At 43.0% G+C, this 20,455-nt stretch overlaps 1 protein-coding gene across 1 annotated transcript in view; it reads left to right on the forward strand.

The window, feature by feature from the left end:
• The window catches only part of HUNK (hormonally up-regulated Neu-associated kinase), a 57,865-nt gene that overhangs the window by 17,599 nt on the left and 19,811 nt on the right, over positions 1 to 20,455 (forward strand). Inside the window, exons 2-5 of the mRNA XM_075174238.1 lie at positions 2,102 to 2,394; positions 11,299 to 11,354; positions 16,902 to 17,037; positions 18,891 to 19,018. Coding sequence (XP_075030339.1) covers positions 2,102 to 2,394; positions 11,299 to 11,354; positions 16,902 to 17,037; positions 18,891 to 19,018 — 613 coding nt within the window. The remainder of the gene's footprint in view (positions 1 to 2,101; positions 2,395 to 11,298; positions 11,355 to 16,901; positions 17,038 to 18,890; positions 19,019 to 20,455) is intronic.

Below are 20,455 nucleotides of genomic sequence, written 5' to 3' on the forward strand. Positions count from 1 at the left end.
AATGTAGCTTCCAGGCGTTTATGGTCCTGATGCAGCTCTGGGCTTCACCCAGGCAGCTGTCCTGTGTGTGGTGCTCAGCCTTACCTCTTTATCAAGGGTATTTCATGAGAATGATCTTTTAGCAGCAGAAGTGTATCCAGCTAGTAACGTGCTCAGCGATCCTGACTTCTGGCTCTTAAGACAGACCATGAAGCCCCAACTCCTGTAGTTTTATTCTTCAATTCCTCTGCTGATAAAACTTGACTTTCATTCAAGGCGTTCGTGTCAAAGGGTCTGGATCTGGTTTTGTTGTTGTATTTCCAGACCATATTTTCTGTGGCTTTTGTTCTCTAAAGGAAAAACAAAATGTTCGCTAAGTTAACCTTTCCTTTGCTCGCAGAAGAAAATAAAGGTAAGGCTAGTCAGACTGGGAGCTGTCATGTGCTTGATGTGTGCTTGGCACTTTCTCAAGCTAGGACAGCGGCCAGGTATGCTTTGAGTAAGTTTGTCTCCCTGTTGCCAAAGCCCACCAGCCCGCAGTGGGGTGGGTTGGAATAATGTTATTGGCCGTAGTTGAAAGTGAGTTTGCTGCAAGAGGTTAGTTTGTCGGCCATGAGGAAGGATGTTGTACGAGCTGGAGATGGAGGGAAGCCTCTTGGGCTTGTGCTGTTGTCTGGGTGTTAAGGCTAGGGTAAATAAAGCTCTGAGGTTTCCCCCGCATTTGTTACTCCTCCTCGTTGTAGGAGTAAGGTAATGCGGGAGATCCTCCAAGGCCAAATCAAGGCAGACAGGAAAGATGCGGGTGCAGCATCTTTGTGCCTCCATCTGGGGGGCAGAGGGATCGTGGCATTTTCTGTGCATTTTATTGGACCTGTACCCACACAAACAAAACTCTCACATCATGTAAAATTCAGTGTCACGCAGGAATACCAAGCACCGTGTTTCCCCCCCTCATCCTGACAAACAAGCAGCTGTCACTTGGGTAATGATGGGCAAGCCGCGGGGTCCGGGTGCGTGGGGTGAAGGACTTCCTTTGTTGCAGAGCTCTGAGGAAAGGAGGAGCCGGGAGGAGGATTTCGCGGTGCCTTTTGTTGCTCAGCTGGCACAAGCTGTTAAGTCTTTGTCTGGCGCAGATGACCTGGAAGTCTGCAGCACCCAGTCTAAATAAGAAACCTCAATAAATAAATAAGTGTCTATAAATTTGAGGCAGAAAAAGGCAGATACTTTTATTGCGACTGTTTAGTGAATCCATTAAAACAATAAAAGGAACCAGATTCTTTAAGCATAGAAAGGAGCGATATCCTCGCCAGTCCCATCCTTTTGTTCTCGTGTGGCGTTCTGCACCAGCAACGAGAAGGAAAGCACTTGGATAGGCGCTGGCACGTGCTGTGTCGTAGATTGTGGTACAGAGTCTCCTTAGTTTTGTTATTTACTTTTGTGATGGGCTCCAGTTGACTTGGACAGCTCTGAGCAGGTGTGCCACTGAGAACTTGCATTACAAAAAAAAAGTTTTGCCTTCTTGGATTTTGCAGAGTTGCTCGATTCTAGAAGTAACAAGGAGATTGTCTTTCATGTACATTTTAAAAGAGGGAAAAGAAATGTGCCAGGAGAGTGATACCAAAATAATTTTGGTTTTCTTTTTTTTTTTTTTCTTTTTAATAACGCAAAACTAACATTTGCCTATAGTTTGAGAAACTTATAATCTCAAGTCGTATGTCAAAAGCCAAGAACAGCCAAAAATGACGCTTACAACTTGTAAATACCAGCCTGAAGACTTTCTGAGAAAATAAATGAAATAACTGTTCACCATTAAGTGTGCTAAGTGTTTGGGTATGGTTAATGAGATTGTCTCCTCCCCTTGTTACCTATTTCCTTGCAATAACTTTTATCTGTCATCGTACAAGGGGATAAAGAAAAAAATTGTCAGTGGAGGGGGTGGAGTTGGAAAAGCAGCTGTTTCTCTGACCTGGGCAGTTGTGCCTGAAACCATGGTGTATCAGTTGAGACTGACATCCTTTAATTTTTTTTTTTTTTTTTAATTTTGAGGTTGTTTATACAAGGTTAAAGCAATAAATCATCAGTGTGACTGCTAACAACCCCCTCTCCTCTGTTTTTTCATTAGGTGGCAGTGAAAGTAATTGACAAGAAAAGAGCCAAAAAAGACACCTATGTCACCAAGAATCTGCGACGGGAAGGGCAGATCCAGCAAATGATCCGCCACCCGAATATTGCTCAGCTGCTGGATATACTGGAAACTGAAAACAGCTACTACCTTGTCATGGAGCTGTGCCCTGGTGGCAACTTGATGCACAAGATCTACGAGAAAAAAAGACTTGAGGAGCATGAAGCGCGCAAATATATCCGGCAGCTTATCCTAGCAGTTGAACACCTTCACCGAGCAGGAGTAGTTCACAGGTAATCTTAAAAACCTTCTCTGGTTAAAATTTATCTCAGAGCCTCTAAGTGGTATTTTGGCATTTATTTGTGTAGTAAGGAGTGTTCCTTATAAAAACATATTCCTGACAGCTTTTTTGGCTAATCTGCAGGATGTTGTTTAGATGCTCGTATTGTAGACATTAGAAAGTATCTGCAGAAGGCACTTAAGTAAGCGTGTAACTTCAGGTGAGCACACGGGAGCTGCCCTGACTCCATTCCTTAAATAAGATAAACCTGTGCTTTGCAAAAGTAGGGCTCTTTTCCTGCAAGTAGCACTATTTTGCCTCTGTTGCGCTGTACCAACATTAACTAATGAATCATTTTACTATTTCTTTGAGGAGGTGGTTGTGTCTGTTGTTTTACTGGTGGAAATACAGCCGTATGGGGAGATGAACTGATTTGCCCAAAGCCTCACAGTGACACAGCTGGGAAGAAGCCTGAACGGGACCACAGAAGTCCCTTGCTTCTGCTTCTCTGCTCTTTCCGCTGGCTATATTGCCCCAGCAGGACCTCACAAGTTTGAATACTGCCAAGTACAATGCAGAGTATGCAACTGTTCCATTCATCTCACAGTGTCTTCTCAGGAGAGATCCAGAGCTGTTGTGATACATCACTTTCTTTCTTTAGGACCTTTGTTCAATCGGTGTGTAAGCAGGATGTGGATCTCCTTGCAGGAGGAGGATGCTGTGGAGTTAAAAGTTTACCTGGGCTCAAGGGGAAACAAGAAGAGTTTATTCGAGAGAAGTCTGCAGAGGCTTGCTGAATAAGGAGTAGCCACCTCTGCCTGAAGTCCCAGAGCAGCAAGTGGTAGAGGCTAGGAGAGCACAGGTGGAGATATCACACGTGATTGCCTGTCCCTGTTCCTTTCTCCACTTATGTGTTCTTGGCTGCTATGGAGACAGGAGGACGGCGGGCTGGGTGGACCTTTGGTCTGAGCCAGTATGTCTCCTTTTCTTTTCTTAGGTGTATTTATAGGGTATTGTCTAAGAAGGAGGTTCTGCTTTCTAAATTTGGGCCAATTGGTGTTAAGTCTGGACTCCCACATACTTCCCATATGACGCTGAGCAAGTTGTGTAGGCCCCATCCTCTTAGGTTATGCAGGCATATAGCAGGAGCTTGACACCTGAATAGTTTTGAGGATCTGGGTCTTAATTTCCTTGGTTGCACTGACACGGTGTGACTCTCTGATGGAGAGCTGTGGTACACACCCGTCCACGGGGCTGCTGTGTAGGCAGCTGGCAAACTGCCTGAAGGCAGCCCTCAGCCAGCTCCTCCAGCTGTGCCCAGCTGTGTGCTGAGCTGCCTACCGCTGTGCAACACTGTTGGGTGGAACTCCATGCGCTCTGCAAACTGCTTTTTTTGTCTTGAATCTCTCTGCGTGTTCCCTCTGATCCATTAGGGATAGGTGCTACGTGCACATACAACCTCGGGTGTACTAGGTCTTATCTCAAGCTAAATTTCTGGTACTACTGTAAGATAAATATTTGAGCAGCCACCAGGTCTATTCTGCAGGTTCTCTATCAGCAGATAAACTGCTGACCTCTTTAAATTATTAACCCCACAGTTTGGGGCATGGAAAAGAAAGACCTCTACTTATTGCTTTAAGGGATCAATTGATATCTGGTATGTACAGAGAGAGAGGAAGGAAAAAGGTCAGAGTTTCTGAGGTGGGCAGAGGGAAACCCGGCAGGAACAAGATGGACGCATTTAGCTTTTAACAGCGGTATTGAGTTCAGCAGCAGTTCCTCTCCCTGAAAAATTTACCCTCTACATAGTGGCTGAAGGGCTTATGGGGGGTTGATAGGTTTGGCTTTGATTCCCTTCTTTTTCAGTGGATTCAAACCCACATTTTGTACCAAAATAGCTCATTCACTAGGTACAAGCTACAATCGACAGGCTACTGTGGGAAAGAAAGCAAGGCTTTGGGGTCCAGAGAGAACGTGAGCCCAAGTTCCCGTACGGATGCTGCATGCTCACAGCAGTTTTGGCCCTCACCCCCTTTCTCTCTGCTGTCTCTGTGAACATAAGCGCAGCTCACAGACTGAAGCGTGAGGGACTTCCGTGAGCGGAGGGAGGAAGCAGCCCTGGAAATACTGATATGCTCTGCTGCATCTGGCAGCTGAGCTCTCTCTGTCCAGCCCCGTGGTGTTGGGTTAATCCTTACCCCAAAGGCAGCATACTCCATCCACTCAATTTCTGAAATCACAGCGCGCCACAGAGCTCGTCCTTGGGAGTCTTCCATTCAGATAATGAGCAGGTCCAATTCTGCTTAAACTGATAAAATTTGACAGAATCACAGGCAGTATATCTGCAAGTATTTTCTCTAGCTTAACCATTCAATGTCTTGACTTATTCTGCAAACAAAGTACGTAGAGCAGCATAGAGATGCAAGAAAAACACTGATGGCGTGATCCAGATTTATTCTCCTGGCTCTCTGCGAGCAAGAGAGGGAGAAGGAATAATAGTCACCCCAGGAGTTGTCCTTCAGCATCTCAGGCTTTTGACCGTGGCAACTCTAAAAACAGACTACTCAATCGGCAACTGAAGAGGGGGAAAAAATAGTGCAGAATCTGATTCATTCTCACCCTGGATGAAATGGCAATGTTCTGCTGTTGTTATTGTTGTTATTTTTAAAACAGGTAAAAATAACAGCACTTTCTTCTACGTGGTGATCTGTGGGTGTTTGCATTCACTGCGTGTGAAACAAAACACGGCATCCTAGGCCAGAAAGCGGTCTGCTGTTTGTCTCTCTCCAAATGCTTTCATCATTCACGCTGAATGGGGCAGGACGTGAAGTGTTCACTGGCTATTTTATTACAGAAGTCACCAGCGTTTTTGTCTGCATTATTCGGGGAATAATATAGATGAGTTGCCCTGTTCTGTAACTCAGGATGAAAAAAAGCCAGATGAAATAAGTTGTGTGAAATTTGATTACATTATTTGATGAATATTACTCGGTAAGCTTCATGACTTACAGTCAAGACTTGGCATAGCAGAAAGCACTGGGACCCCGAACTCGGTGGAAATGCCTCGTTTAAGAGGCACCAATGTGCGAACAGCCTAAAATTAAAAAACTTCAGGAAACCTCATTTTATATAGAGAAGTTAAAAAATACTCATGTTTGACTGTATAGATGTATTTCAAATTATAAACATTTCATCTGCTACAATGGATGAAGACTGCAAGTTCCTGAGTGCAGGAGCTATATCTTTGGTGAGGGGTGTCCAGGGTTCAGAACTCCTTGGTCGCTCGCTGAAAAAAGAAATACTGCTATTCTAAATATAATTTCATGTAATCACTTGTGTTTCATTCCTGCTATCATAAGAGCTGGTTGGTTGCTAAAAATATACATGCAACAAGCTCAGCTGTGAATCAGGTAGGAATATTTATCTTTCCCTCTGACAGAGGAAAACAAATCCAAATGGCAGTATCTGGTGAAGCTTTCTCTTTTCAGAGGGTGTTTACATAGGCCTTCATGCTGTCAAAAAGCAGGATGAACAATAAGCCCCTTGGGAGTGTAAGGACAACAGAGAAAATGAAGTGAAAGCCTTGGTGCTTGCCACTGCATCCCACAGGAAATTCTCAACAACCCTTTTAAAGTAATTTTAACAAAATTCAATCCCATTCAGTGCAATTACTGTCAGGATGTCAAAGAAAAGAATTTAATAATGTATTGGTAGCGAAGATAGCTTTCTGTATTCGCCCTTTTTCTGTCTTCATGGCAGCATATTCGTACCTTCCACTGCCATTTTGTAATTAAAAGCCGATCAGAGTTTGAAAGACACAAAAAACCCTGAGGTTTTGAGTGGAGTTTATATATTTTTCCATGATCTCTTTCCCTAGCAGAGTAAGGCAGAGCCATATGATCCAGTTGCTCAGGGTGCTACAGGATTCCTGCCTTGGTACCCGCTACTTTGACATGTTGGCTTTGATAACTTCCATCCTATTAATTTTAAGTGCCAGTAGTCTGGCTGCTGATGCAATATTTATGACAGATCCTACACTACAGAACAAAGACTCCTTTTGAAGTGCAAAGCTGGTTTGTCTTTCTATTTTATGTCAGATTTCAAAATTACCTCTGGGCATTCTCTCTTGGAGTATGCTGCTGTAAACAAACTACACATTGCTTTAGTGAAGACAATGGACTGAACTCTGCTTTTACAGAGGCAACTGTATTGAATTCAGTGACGTTGTGACTGATAAAAGAATCAGGCTCAATAAATAATATTTTGATAACAAAGGCTTTGAAACGTATACTGACGTGATGATGAACCCAGATCTCTGCAACCTTTCCAGCTCACCGCCGGCTCTTGCATGGGGCTAGAAAGTGGGCTTGCGCGTTGGTAGTTAAGGAGTGATTTTTCATGATGCTGTTATGATTAAAAATAAGATGCAGGAGACAGCAGCCAACCACTGCTGCTTTGCAGCTGCTTGCTGGTAAAACCCTCCTTCTCATCCCTCCTCCCCCAGACAAGAAATAAAGTGTGAAATGCAAAAACTTCCATTTTGCTGTCTGATGCCTGCAATGGCACTGAATAAGCTTCTTTCAAAACCACGCTGAGCTGACAGCTGAAGCCTGGGGTAGCTTGCTCAGTGAAGCAGGCTCATGTTGGTTGGTGGAGTCACTGGCTGGAGTTGGGCTTTCCAACGTGGTCTGTGAAGCTCTAAGCAAAGCCAGAGAAAAATCAGCCCCATCAACAGAAGAACAAACGCCCAAACATGAAGCAGGCGTATTTTCAAATATGGGAAACGATGGCTGTATGCTGCTAGCTTCGCATGCTGACAAGGCATAAATATATGCTGATTCTCCACATTGTGGTAATGCAGCTTGATCTTTCTTGAGTGTCTTCATTATTCATAGATTTGACTAACGTGTACCATAGCTAGATGCTCTCAACATCATGGAAGTAAGCCCTCAGAAAAAGGTAAAAGTTTTTGTTCCCCTGGTATTTAATCACTGAGGGTGCGCTCTGTATTTTGAAGTTTTTCAGCAATGAATGCCAAAAATTTGCTAAGGGGAAAAAAAATTATAATCCCATTTTTTGAGGCGCCAAGTCGGTAAGGAACAAGATCAGATTTACCTCAAGGAGGGAAACTGAAGGTCTCCAGCATCTACGTTTCTTCTCCCCATCTCAACCCCATGCAACGTGGCTCGTGCTGCTGACTGCATACGGGAGTGCTTGCCCAGCCTTTCCAGCTGCAAAGCAGCTGTGTCCAGCTCCAGCAACCCACCACGAAGTGCAAGCCACGTGCATAATTATGAGGACCCTTGAGTCTATAGGGACCAGCATGTGTACATGATGTTCAATGCTTTGGGTCTTCCCGTTGACTTCAGCAAGGGTTTCAAGTGCTGTGTGTGTCGTAGCTGGTAACTCACATCGTCTCTTGCAGTTTGCAGCTGTTAAAAACATGCAAAAGTCTCCATTGACTAGAATAAATAAGGTGGTATGTTTGCTTGTATTTGTTAAACCATTTAGAATATAGTGCATGAAATTCAGGGTTCCCTAACACGTTTGGGTGCAATGGTGCTACTTTTTCCATTACAATGAATTAATGTAAACATTCAAACAAAGCAGTGACTCAGATGAGCTTCTCTTTGTACAAAATGATTTAAATTTGAATTGGACAGAACTGACTTAATAAAGCATTTAGGAACTTTGGGGAAATCGGTCCTGTCTCTCTGTAGGGTGAGCAGATACATAATTGGATTGTACCACTGCACTTTTTGTTAAAAAGGGGGTAATTTGGTGCATTGTTAAAGTCCCATAAAGCATTCACTGAATAACCCTTCTGTCCTGATAGACGCGGATCTTGTCCAGACACACAGGCTCTATTTGCACTTCTGCTGTCCTGGTTGCGGGTACCTGCCACCTCTGTGCCCCGCTGCCAGCCTGCTGCGGGGGCTCGGGCTGCCCAGGGGTCCTGCCCGGTGCCTGCCCACGGGTCCACATCTGCGTAGCAGCGGTTCTCCAACTATGTCTTCATCTGGGGATTTTTGGTTTGGTTTCGTACGGCTTTTGCTTCACATTTCTAAGGCTGGTTCGTGTGGAATCTTCTCATTAGATTGTATCAAGGAGTAAAAACCTGTTGTCCTAGCTCCGGGTGTCACACCAAAAAAAAAGGACTTTAGTATTGACATGGGTTGACAAAAATGTGGTGCATATGGACTTAGAGGCAAGCCTGCTGAGAATAGACATATGGGTAAACATCTTTGATTAACCAGGTCTGATTGCACTCTATACTGAGGCTATATTTGAATTTATTTTTTTTTCTCTCTGGTAGCTTTAAAATGCCCTGTAATATTTACCTTTTTTTCTTTTTTTTAACCTTGAGTCCTTTTAAAAATCATTTATTGTGTTTATTTTTAGCCCTCCTGTCACTCATTTATTATTCTAATTGCCTGCGTGTCTTTTCTCCTCAACTTACAGCTTTCATCTTTCCGTTCACTTGCCTGTATTTTTAAAGTCATACCTCTTCTTAGCTAATGTTTAATATATTCCAACTGGTCTTTCTCCTTGCTTTGAGACGTTGTACTGAGCATTGCAGTGTATGACCCCAAGCTCTATGTGCTTCTGTTGATTTCAGTTTAGTTTTGGTTTTTGTTTTTTTCTGGTTTTTTCCTCTTTCCCATACTGTTTTTTTGGCAGTCTCTCCTGTTAAATTCCTGGCCCCGATATCTTTCTAGAGGCTAATCGCACTGTCTGTGAAAACCTCCACCTGCAAGCAGTAAAGACGCGAGATGGGAAGAAATAAGCCCTTTTCTGGCAGTAGAAGGAAGCAGAAGTGGGTTGATCAGGATCCATCTGGCAGGGCACATCCTCCTTGTATCAAGCCATTTCTCAGCAGCAGCGGTTGCCCTGCCAGGGGAGCTCCTTTTGGAGGACGCAGGGCGGTGGGTCTGCAGCACCGTCACGGCACATGGAGTCTTCCGCAGATGAGGAGAGGGATGCCGTGGATGCCAGCTGGGCTCATGGGGTGCACTGCCCGGAGCCGGTGCTCGCCCTCGGAGTGGGAGCAGGGCTGGAGAGTGGGCTCTTTGTAGGCTGGGTCTTGGTCAAAGCGCCACCAAACGTGGTTACATCTCTGCCGTGGTATTTGAAATTAGCTGTCACTTTTAACACGGCTGGGTTATTGCCAGAGGAGGGAACATAATCCTCTCCTCCTGTCTCTCAGGCTGGTGCTTTATTGACTGAGTTACGTTGCTTCTCCGAGAAGAGGACTGGTGCAGAAGGCAGTCCTCTCCTCAGGAAGTGTTTGGCTGGTCGCGCTAGGAAAGCCTGGATATCGCCCCTGAATACCTGAAATTTGCAAAATATTCTCCTTCGGTAGACTTATATAGTATTTCCCCTATTTCTTTTCACATGGAAGCAAGGAAAAACTGCAATAAGTGTTCACTGGGATGTAGAAACATCTGTTTGGAGAAGGTCCTTGTGGTTGTATTGATGAAGTGAGTGGCATCCTACCTGCAAGTACTCTTCTGTTTATCTGAAACACAGCATGGGGATAAAACGAAATGGAGAGGAACGTTTTAAAAAAGGCGTGGAGAGGGTCACAGCTACTTTTCTTTCTTTCTTTTTCAGATCCTTTCTGTGGAAGTACTTCATTTGGTTTGATTGGTTGGTTTACTTGTCTTATTTTATTAAGCCTTACATCCGCATCTGTAATAGAGGCATCCTCCATTACTCCCTTTGCCTTACAAAGACAAAATAACATGGATCTCACTGACTTCCCATAATTATGGCTGATGGCTTTATTATCCAGATTTTTCCGAAGTGTGCTGGGAGAAGCATCACTGCCTGTCTGAGCTATTGATGTCCCTGATTGTTAGAAATAGTTTATGTCTGGATGGGGGAAAAATTCTTGTGATAAAGACACAGCCATGCTAGAAGTCATGGACAAGTTGTGTAGCAACCTCAATGATTTTTTCATATTATACTTAATGCTTAGTCTGTACAGTTGGGGTTTTGGGGTGTTTTTGTGTGTGTAGATGATCTCTGGGATATTTTTCTTAGGTAGAACACGGTTTAGGAAAGCACAGCCACGTTCTTAAGTGATGAAAGGGCACATGTGAAGTGAACAATGTGCTGACATACATATCAGAAGAAGGGTCGGTCATCTTGTAGAAGGAGACAGCTTTCGTTTTATCCTCTCTCTCCTGAAACTGGTCCAGGCCCTGATCTGTGCAGTGGCTCTGTGGGGTCGGGCAGGGTGGCACGGTGGAGAAAGCACTGGCGTGGCACTCAGAAAACCTGTGTGGCTTCTTCTCTCAGCTTTGTTACTGGCCTTCTGGATGGCATTGGGCAAGTCATTTCAATCCCTCAGCCTCAGTTTTCACCTCTAGCGTATGGGAGGACCAATGCTGACCACCTCCATAAGGAGTTTGGATGCTTCATCCCCAGAGAAGGTTGATTCTGGTCTCCCGTGTAGACAGTAGCAGAGGACAGACGTTTGACTCTTCAGATCTCTGCAGAAGAAGGTTGATTCTTCAGCTGTGGCCAGTGAGGAGCCTTTGGTTGTGAAGAGTAACGAGAAAGTGACCTGCAATTCCAAAAACATATATTTGAAATGTTTCCAGTGTATAAGATTCCTGCAAACTTTTAAGTACGTGAGAAATTTGAAGAACATGATTAATTACAGGATGTACTGACAAATGTTTGTAAAGTAATTTTGTGCCTGAAGAATCGGTGTGAAACTGTGTGTGAAAGCACCGGTAATTTTGGAGAGGAGATAATGCGTGGGGCTTTCTGCTTTGAATGTGGAACTGTGTGCACTGCTTTCATTATACGCGTTATTATATACGAATCTTGTAAATACACTGATAAGAGTGATGGGAAGCTGCTTCATTATTTTGGAGGCTCACTCAAAATATTTTATTTCTTTCAGAGACTTGAAGATCGAAAATCTGTTGCTAGATGAAGACAACAATATCAAGCTTATTGGTATGAAACCGGTTTGGCAATTCCAGTAATTAAAATCGGTAGTTTTATAAGAGAGTTTTTGAGACTTCATAATCCTCCATGTGACAACTGCTAGTGTTGCTGCAGAGAGGAGCTGAGAGAGTATAGATAGCAATCAAGCTGTTCCTGACAGCATCTTGTGACAAAAATGTTCCAAATAATTCAGCTTTAACTGGATATGGGAATAATCCTACATCTTTAAACCAACAGCTTTCATATTCAAATCAGGAACTTTGTAAAGAATTAAAGAATTGACACCACAGAAGTAATTTATTTTATTATCTTGATAATTTCATATTTACTAAGGGTTGGATTCTTCCCCCATATGCATGTGCTTCCGCTAAAGTCAGTGGGAGTTGCACACATTTTTAGCAGCTGGCAAAATTTGGCCCTATGTTTATATTCGTTAAATTTGCTTACAGCACCCAACACGAAATTGGTTTAGAGGGCTGTTAAAAAATAAAAAAGATCAACGATAGAGTCTTGATTGTATTCAGGTATCAGTTGTACGCAGCACTCGATTCATTCAAGTTGTGCAGACATTTTAGATTAATCATTGGTGGGTATAGTCTCTCACTGCCTTTGCATAATTCCCATTAATGTTAATGTGGATATCGAAAAGAAAATATTCCCTTCGTAAAATAAATCCCAAACATCTGTTTATATTTGTCTCCATGCCTACTCTTTTGCCAACAGCAGTGTCTGTGGTTGCAGACTTAAAAACTTGACTGACTTTCTTTCTTCAAAAGGTTTCATGATCTGAAAAGTGTTGAAAAACACTTAACATTCAGGTCAAATGGACACTCACTGTAACGTACAAAGCACGCGCATCTCCAAACAAACAAGAGGAGGGTGGTTAATGAAATCTGATATATCCAAAATATACGTAGGGAATTCAGTCTTTGGAAATATTACCACGACTTTTAGTCATTACTCTGCAGCGAATCAACCGACTCTGGGAAAATAACAGCAAAAGAGAACTCTGTATTACCTCAGCTACGGGTCAAGAGGATACTGATATGTTACCATGAATCATTCATCAGTAATGATGGATACCACCCATTATCTTGATTTAGGAGATAAGTGAGACCAGATGGTTTGCAACAGTGCTGTATGAACATCTGATAGATTTAAAGAATTTCTATAACTTTCCCATTATTGGGTGTTTGATTACAAAACAGTATGTGAACTTGACATCCAAACCCAGACCTAATCAGATGATACGTGTACAATTAAAACTCACATGCCAAAAAATGACTTCAGAGCTGTTCCGGCAGTTTCATTTGCCTCGGTTGCATAGAAAGGTCTCCTCGCAGTGGGTGGTGTGGGAAGAATAGAGAAAAGAGACAGTTTGATCTTCCGTAGCCTCGCTAGCGTTGAAATAAATTGTCCTCAGGTCCACAGCCTGATGTTTTAAGCGAAGCAGATTGTACACACTATGTATTTTAAACCAAAGCAATTAAATCCCACCATCCAACTGGGTACGTTATAGAAAAATAAAGGTTGCTTTATTAGTAATAATTTTGCTGTAAGTAAAAACAGTTTTAATATCACAGTCAGCTCATGCCATATCTCGCTAGCGACGTTGGTGATCTCTGGTTGTTCATCCTGAAGGAGCAGTATCTCTGTTCTTCTTGCTCTGTCTGCTGTGCTTGCGGGGAAGGCTGGAGCGGGGGCTGCAGAAACCGACCTGAGGTCCCTGGGCAACCTCTCCTCACCAGCACCTCTTTTCCAGATGGTAGCAGAAGTAGTGCTTGAGCTGCCGCGCAGCCTTACATTGCCACCAGGGTTTCCCAGGACAAGGAAAATTTTCCAGCACCTGTCTGTGGCTGGTGGAATAGACCAGATAATTTATAGACCAGATAATTTACTCCTTTTCCTCCTCCCTGCCTGTTTCCTCACTCAGCTCATTCTGCGCTTAGTACAATATTTTATGTAGTCTGTCTTTCTAGAAATGTGATGGATCAGTTGTGTCATCAATAGTCCTGCCCAGGAAGGTTCTTCAGCAGCGAAGAACATGTTTTGAGGAATTCTGTGCTGCTTTTCATGCTTGGGAGAAGAAACCTTAAGCTACAAAACCAGCTCACATTAACTGCTTTGGGGTGAGAGCTTGGTCTTCATGTCTTGTGCAGCAGCAAACACACTGGTACCTAATAAAAACGTTGCTCTTGTAATAAATGTGAAATGAAGAAAGCCCACCATAAAGGAAAAAGAAAAGGTGAAATGAAGATTAAAAATGTACCAGGAAGTGACACTGAAAGTCCCTGCTTGTTCAAGCATTTCAGTGAGAACTGAATCCCTTGAGTCCCTTTCTTCACCCAGCTGCTTAATGGCACCTTGCTTTTGTTACTCTTTTTAGCTACGTGACAAGATGGTTTATAATATGTTCTTAGATAGTATTATTAGAAAAATTCCCCATGCTCTGTTAAGTGGACTTATTCTTAGCTGTCTGTTAAGTCTCAAATCTAAGAATAACAGGATTGGAAACACTGGAAATAATTCACTTCTCTTCATCTACCGGCCCATGGTGGTAGGTGTCTGATAAAGATGCCGTGAAAAGCAGCTCACAGGCCATGCGAAGTCCTTGGCGTCCTGCTCAAGGACCTACGGCACCAAAAGGACCCTGCCAATACGTAGCTCTGCTGAGCTCTGTGGAGCTCTGCTGGTTGAACATGTCCACGAGCTTGGTTCTAAGGCTTCTGTTATTTAATAACTCTTTCCTTATTCCAACTGTCGCAGCTTCAGAGATAGCCATATATCCATAGCTTAATGTTGATTTCCTGGAGGCGTTAAAGAGTAGTAGCGTAATGCGATACTTCGATAGTACGAACAGTGGGGGTGGTGGAGTTGCCATGTCATAATATTTACTTTGGAAAACCAAGTGTGGCCTTTGATCTGAATTCTGTAATTAGCGCGGCTTATTGAAAGGAAGCCCAAGACATAGGCAGGGATGGCAGTGAAATTCTCAATGCTGATGGTAATACCGTTCTCATCAAGATCAACAGTGCATCCTTAATAAAAATCACACTGCGATCACGATGTGCTGCCACAGTTTTAATAAGAATATTCCCATTTCGTTTGAGATAAAAACCCTGTCCCCATATGCATGTGTTTGCACGCATTCTGCATTTCAACAGGCGCTAGAAGAAAAAGAAGAGTATGCTAGCCTAGATTAAATGAATGAGCTGAAAAAAGTGAATAAGATGTTTTAGTTTAAGCAAATAAGATAATTAAAACCCCCACTAGCGTATACCTCCATTGATAATGATAAAAGGATGCTGATTTCCGCCATCACAGAATATAGCCCTTATATATTTTGATTGTAAAGCATTATATTACAGTCGAGTAATTTTGAGGTGGTATGACACAATAGGGTAAAGACCATGAATAATACTGTGTGGAGATATTATTTCTAGGAGTTTCAAAAAGTGTTTTACAGTTGACATAACTCATCTCGGGCCATAGTTAATAAATACATTAATTAAGTAAATGGATCCTCGGAAGTATTTGTGTAAGCTCCAGGGATAATATATAGCAGAGATGATTAAGCAGTGTCCAGAGACAATTTGTTTTCCATCAGAGGCAGGGAAATTGTCTTGATCCTCCCTTCAGTTTTGACAGTGCTCTCCAGCAAAACCCCTTTGAGCCTCTTTGGATGTTAAATATGGTCATTCTTGTCTCTCTTGTGCTTGTCTCGCTCTCAGAGATGCAGTCAGTCAAGTGGAAAGCACTGTGCAGTCATTTGGGCACTCCGGCTCACATAGTCATCTTTATAATTGCATTTTTTTGTAAGCATTATTATTTTTTCACCTGGTTAGGTAAGGGAACAAGGCTTATGTGACCGCCTTGTCAGGGCGCTTCTAATACCTTGAGGAACTCCTGTCTGATTTCAGCCAAATTTAATGTGGGGTAAAAGCTAAAGGACAGGCCATTACTTCAAGCCTTATAATAATAAGTAGGCAGGTAAGGGAGAGAGCGCCAAATTAATGACTCTGTGGAGAGAGAGTATTGCATGGGCTCAACAGTTGCCTGCTATATTTGGCCTGTAAGATGTGATACTTTTAGCCCATCCAGACAGGTGGGTAGCACACCCAGAAATACGCTGTTTTACGAGACACATGGATGCAAGACACAAGTCTATAGGAAGAGGATTCAGCAGTCTGCTTCTCCTGACTTGTCTCGTTTATGTATAAGACAGTTTTTATTTTAAACACACAAACATCTTGGGAGTTTTTAAGACGACTGGATGAGAAAAAGGAAGGAACAAAACAGATTTCAGTGTTCTTAATAGCAGTATTTTTGTTGCAGCTGTCATCAATAACAAGTTATTAATGAATGTGAACATCTTTGATTGTGACCTCCCTAGATCCGCTGCTCCTGGATATGTTGTCCTGCAACAAAGGCCATTCCCCCAGCCTGTCAGCTTTGCCCGCATCATCCTCCTCCTTGCAAGCTTGTCTTGCTTCTTCCCCTTATCACGTCAAGTTGTTTGACTTCACTTTCAAGACTCTCTGCAACCTCTCCTTACCTTCCCATGTCATCTCTCAGGCTGTGGTTTCATAATTGCTTTCTCCCAAGCCAAGCACGGGCTACCACTAGACAGGGTGGGCTTGCACGTTGCCCCCAGCCACTTCTGCCGCTGGTGCGACTCTGTCTGCCTTTCTTTCCTTGCTCAGTGGTTTGATTTTTAAGATCCTTTCTTAAACCCAGCTCACCCTGTAGCCATACCAGCACGGGAGCAGACGAGGGAGATTGCAGGAACACCCTTCTTGGTGCCAGCCTGGGCTTGGGTTGGCTGAGAGCACTTGGGAAACTGCAGCCTCCTTTGGTGCAGAGAGGCTGCCTCTTGTCTCTGGTCAGCTCGTGGTGCCAGCCTTTGCCAGTCCCTTGTTATTATTGCCAGCAAAAGAGTGTCGGATACACCCAGGGGCCAGAAATACAATAATTCAAGGCAGAAGTTGGGGAGGGGGGAGCCAATTCAACACATTCCACTTCTTGCTCCAAGATCTCCCTGTGTTATTTCAGAGCTGAAATGCTGACTCTGCAACGCTGTGCGTTTGTGCATCGCCACAGTAGTCCCAGAAAGCAACCCTCCCGCCTTACATCTGATGGCTCATTTACACGATTTAGAGGAAAATCTTGAAGAAGTCCCACTTAAACTTGACCTTTGCGTAACGTACTGCAGCAGTATGGAATCCACGACAGCCCGAGGTGGCTTTCTGCCCCATGCACATCACGTGGTGCCTATAACAAGCTCAACTCCGGTTGTTGCCATCCAGTTCCCAGTAAAATGTAGTTGCTCTGTATGAAATTGATAATTGTGCATGTTCTAAAACTTTTTTATTGTTTGTGGAAATCTCTGGTTATTTAGCACCTCAGAGAAACAAATTATATAAAATGTGGGTGATTTTTTCCTTAGGCAGTTCATTGCTTAGCTTGTGGTAAAAAATGTGCTTTTTTTTCCTTGTGTTCTAGCGCGGTTTTACTGTATGTGTCTCTTTCGTAACTCTATCTCTGTGTCTTTCACAGACTTTGGATTGAGCAACTGTGCAGGCATCTTGGGTTATTCTGATCCATTCAGCACCCAGTGTGGGAGCCCAGCATATGCAGCCCCTGAACTTCTGGCAAGGAAAAAATACGGGCCCAAAATAGACGTTTGGTCCATGTGAGTTACTTCTCTAGTTTATAATTGTTATTACTGTCATCGTTACCCATTGCTCAAATGAGAAACATTGTTCATGTATTTGGCTACTCTGAGCAAGAAAATCCGTTTAATTAGCGTGACTCTCTGAACTAAATTGCGCAGATATTCTGTTCTGAAATAGATCTTTTACGTACCTGTATATAGATTGCTAGAACATATAGCATAGAGAGATTGCAGTAAAGCACAGCTGTTGATCAGTGATGTTCAGACATAGTAGAAGACATGGCTCTGGCACAAGAGGGCCAGAGGTTTTTTTGTTTTCCCCAAAGGATCCTCAAGCATTCACGTGGTCTTCGTGCACTATCCACAGTCACATCTGACAGGAAATGTGATATCGAGTCAGATCATCACTTTGAAAGCACGGTCATTAAAGGGGATATAAAAATGGCCAGAAAACTTGTGAAGCTTTGTGAGCTTACTAGAGTTCAGGCAAAAGAGCAGACAGAAGTCGCCGATGCCAGAGGTAGAGGAAGCCACAAAGATGTTTTGGAGTCAGTGAATTTGTCTGCAGTACTGTTGTAGGCTGTGCAACTCCCACTACCCTCCTGTTGGCCATGGACATGGTGTCGGTTATCCTTGTCAATCCTGGAGAAGAATTAGCTGAAATCAGTTGAGTTTTAGCTTTTCATTTAGAATTGATAGATTTTCCCTCACCAAGTGGGGATAATAACATTTGTATAAATTTCAATGAATTAACAGAATTATGATAATTCCCAAGTTGAAATATTTGGAATGCTTGGAAAATGTAATGTACTGTATTAAGTACTACTACTGCTAAGAAAGATTGGCCGTAGTTTATATATGAGACTAGGACCTGGCTCAAATTCATCTCTCGGTGGGTCCCCTGTTGCACCTCAAAGCTCTTTAGAACTTCCTCTGCTGAAGCCTAATTTGCAGTCTGTCCTCCAAGGAGACCCACAACTTAATCATTGCATGACTACTGAATTTCTCACTCCAGCAGTGGGCTATCCGTCCACATCAAGGGTGAGAGTACCAGCCCTGAGGAACACAGGCAAACAGAGCACCGTCATTCTTGTAAACCATTTAAACTTCTCCAGTAGTAATGTCCTGCTTCTTTTTGTAATTAAAAAGAAAAAGGAAAATATGGTTAACTCCTACCCTTCCTCATAGCTGAACAAATGGTGTCTGTGATCACGGTTCGTGATAGCACACTGGTTTAGTTTCTCTCTGTTCACATACATGTATTCAGCAGTCTGGGAAACAAATTCCCAAAAGGGAGGAATTCCACTCAAATTGAATTTAAAGCCCTTTTAATAGGAAGAAGAACAGGAGTGCCCAATGCACTTTTCATTGCTGACTTTGCTGGGCATAAATAAGCAGTAAGTTTTCTGCTCTGAAAAATGTAATTGTTCACACCTGGTCTTTGGGCTGCACCAGAGGCTGTGGAGGTCAGTGGAAACCTTTGGGCACTGAACCAAGACCTATGATGTCCCCATTGGTGCGGGCAGTCATTCCACAGCGGGGGCAGCACCGGGACAAGGCCCCCGAAGGCAGCATGTTTGTGCAGCCTGAGGAGAGACTTCGTTGTGGCGTGGCATTTAGCCGAGGAGTTGCCTAAGAGCTGGGCTCGGTTCTGTGGCTCCCAGCTTATGTCCTACATATTGTGTGACCCTCCCTGAGCAAACCTCTGGGAATTCTTGCCCAAATCATTGTGTGCAACAGAAGAGAGAGCTTTTTTTTGGACTTTTTTAATAGTTGTCAGACATTAAAGATGAAGTACAATCACTAAACCTAAGCCTGTGTTTTTCCTTGTTCCTGATGATTTTGGTTTCTTTTTCTCTGTTGTCTTTTAGTGGGGTGAACATGTACGCAATGTTGACTGGAACATTACCTTTTACCGTGGAGCCATTCAGCTTGAGAGCTTTATACCAGAAAATGGTGGACAAAGAAATGAACCCTTTTCCCACCCAGCTCTCTACAGGTAATCAAGGGGGTGTGCTTGGACCTGCTCAGATCCAGTCGGTCAGAACCATTGCATTGAATTCTGGACTGATCCATGCTGCCGACATGGTACGCTAATTGTGAAAAATACTATTTTTTTCATTCTAGCCTCCAAAAGATCTGCAGGAGTTGCTGTAGTATAACTCCTTTTGCTTTGACCTCTGTATGTAAGCTGGAGAAGCGCCAAGTTGTGCTGAATATGAGAGGAACAAATCTGTGAAAAATCTGTGAAATTGCTTCTGTCAAGTAGTTGGTCAGTTTTGCACGTTCAGAAGATTTTAGCATAGGGTATGCGTAGGATGCATGAACACATTATTTTGGAATAATAAATTGCTGGGCATTATCGTGATGAGGGTTGAGTGATAAGCTACCTTGAATGACCTCACATTTATTATGGAATAATGACAAGCACACAGAAAGCTATTTTGGGACAGTGGCCTGTGATAACCTTTGTGTGTTCACAAAATGCAAAATTGTTGATGTATTAGTATTAGAAATATTAATTCCTGCTTCAAAGCCATGTCACTAGGCAACAGAATCATTCTTCAGCTTATAGCAAGACCATTGTCAGCATTTGGAACAAACTCTGTTTTGTAGTTGGGTTTTATTTTTGTGTGCTAAATTTGTTGTTTATGGAGAGCTTCTGTTCTCCTTGTCTGGCAGCCTGTTTACCAGGGACATACAATAAAATTAAAAGATTGCAAATAGAAAAAGGATAACAGAGCATACATTTTCACTCAGTACACTAAGGATGGCAACCATTGTCATGGGGGATAAGAAAGCCCTTGGAAGTTGTGTCACAAGATGAATTCTCCAAGTACAGATTTACCTGCATACAGAAGAAGTAGGTAGTTAAGAGTTTTCTCACACAGGTTATCTGTGGATCAAGAGGAGTATGTTGTTCCTTGTTCACTCAGCATCTGTATGAAGTACACTTTTCCTGCCAGCAGTTCATGTTGCTGGCATGTTGTAAAGTGGTAGGTTTACAAGTGAGCCGGGATGCAGCAAGTCTTGCCGTCTATTTGATGCAACTAGAGGGTTTGGTATTTCCATTCTGGAGACTTCCCATTAGGATTCAGTTGCACAAAATGGCTATTTTAATGTTCTAGCACACGCTCTATAGCCCCACTGAGCAAATTAAAAGAAAGATTATACTGACTGCTTCATGCTGTACTGATCTAGATGCCAAGTCCTGCATCAATTGCAAAGTTACTCTTGAATTCAGGGACTTGCATGTCATAGTAAACATTTTCCAAGGTTGGCAAAAAATTACCAAACTTGCCTCCCAGAGTGAGGCTTTTACCAATAAAGAGCAGTTATATGATGGCTGTGTAGTGTCTTTGAACCAATGGACTGTTTCCCCAATCATTGTTTTCTTTCAATTGTCTTTAAGTGGGAGATTTCACTGACTTCACTG

Source organism: Calonectris borealis, chromosome 1 (genome assembly GCF_964195595.1).
Source record: "Calonectris borealis chromosome 1, bCalBor7.hap1.2, whole genome shotgun sequence".
NCBI lineage: Eukaryota > Metazoa > Chordata > Aves > Procellariiformes > Procellariidae > Calonectris > Calonectris borealis.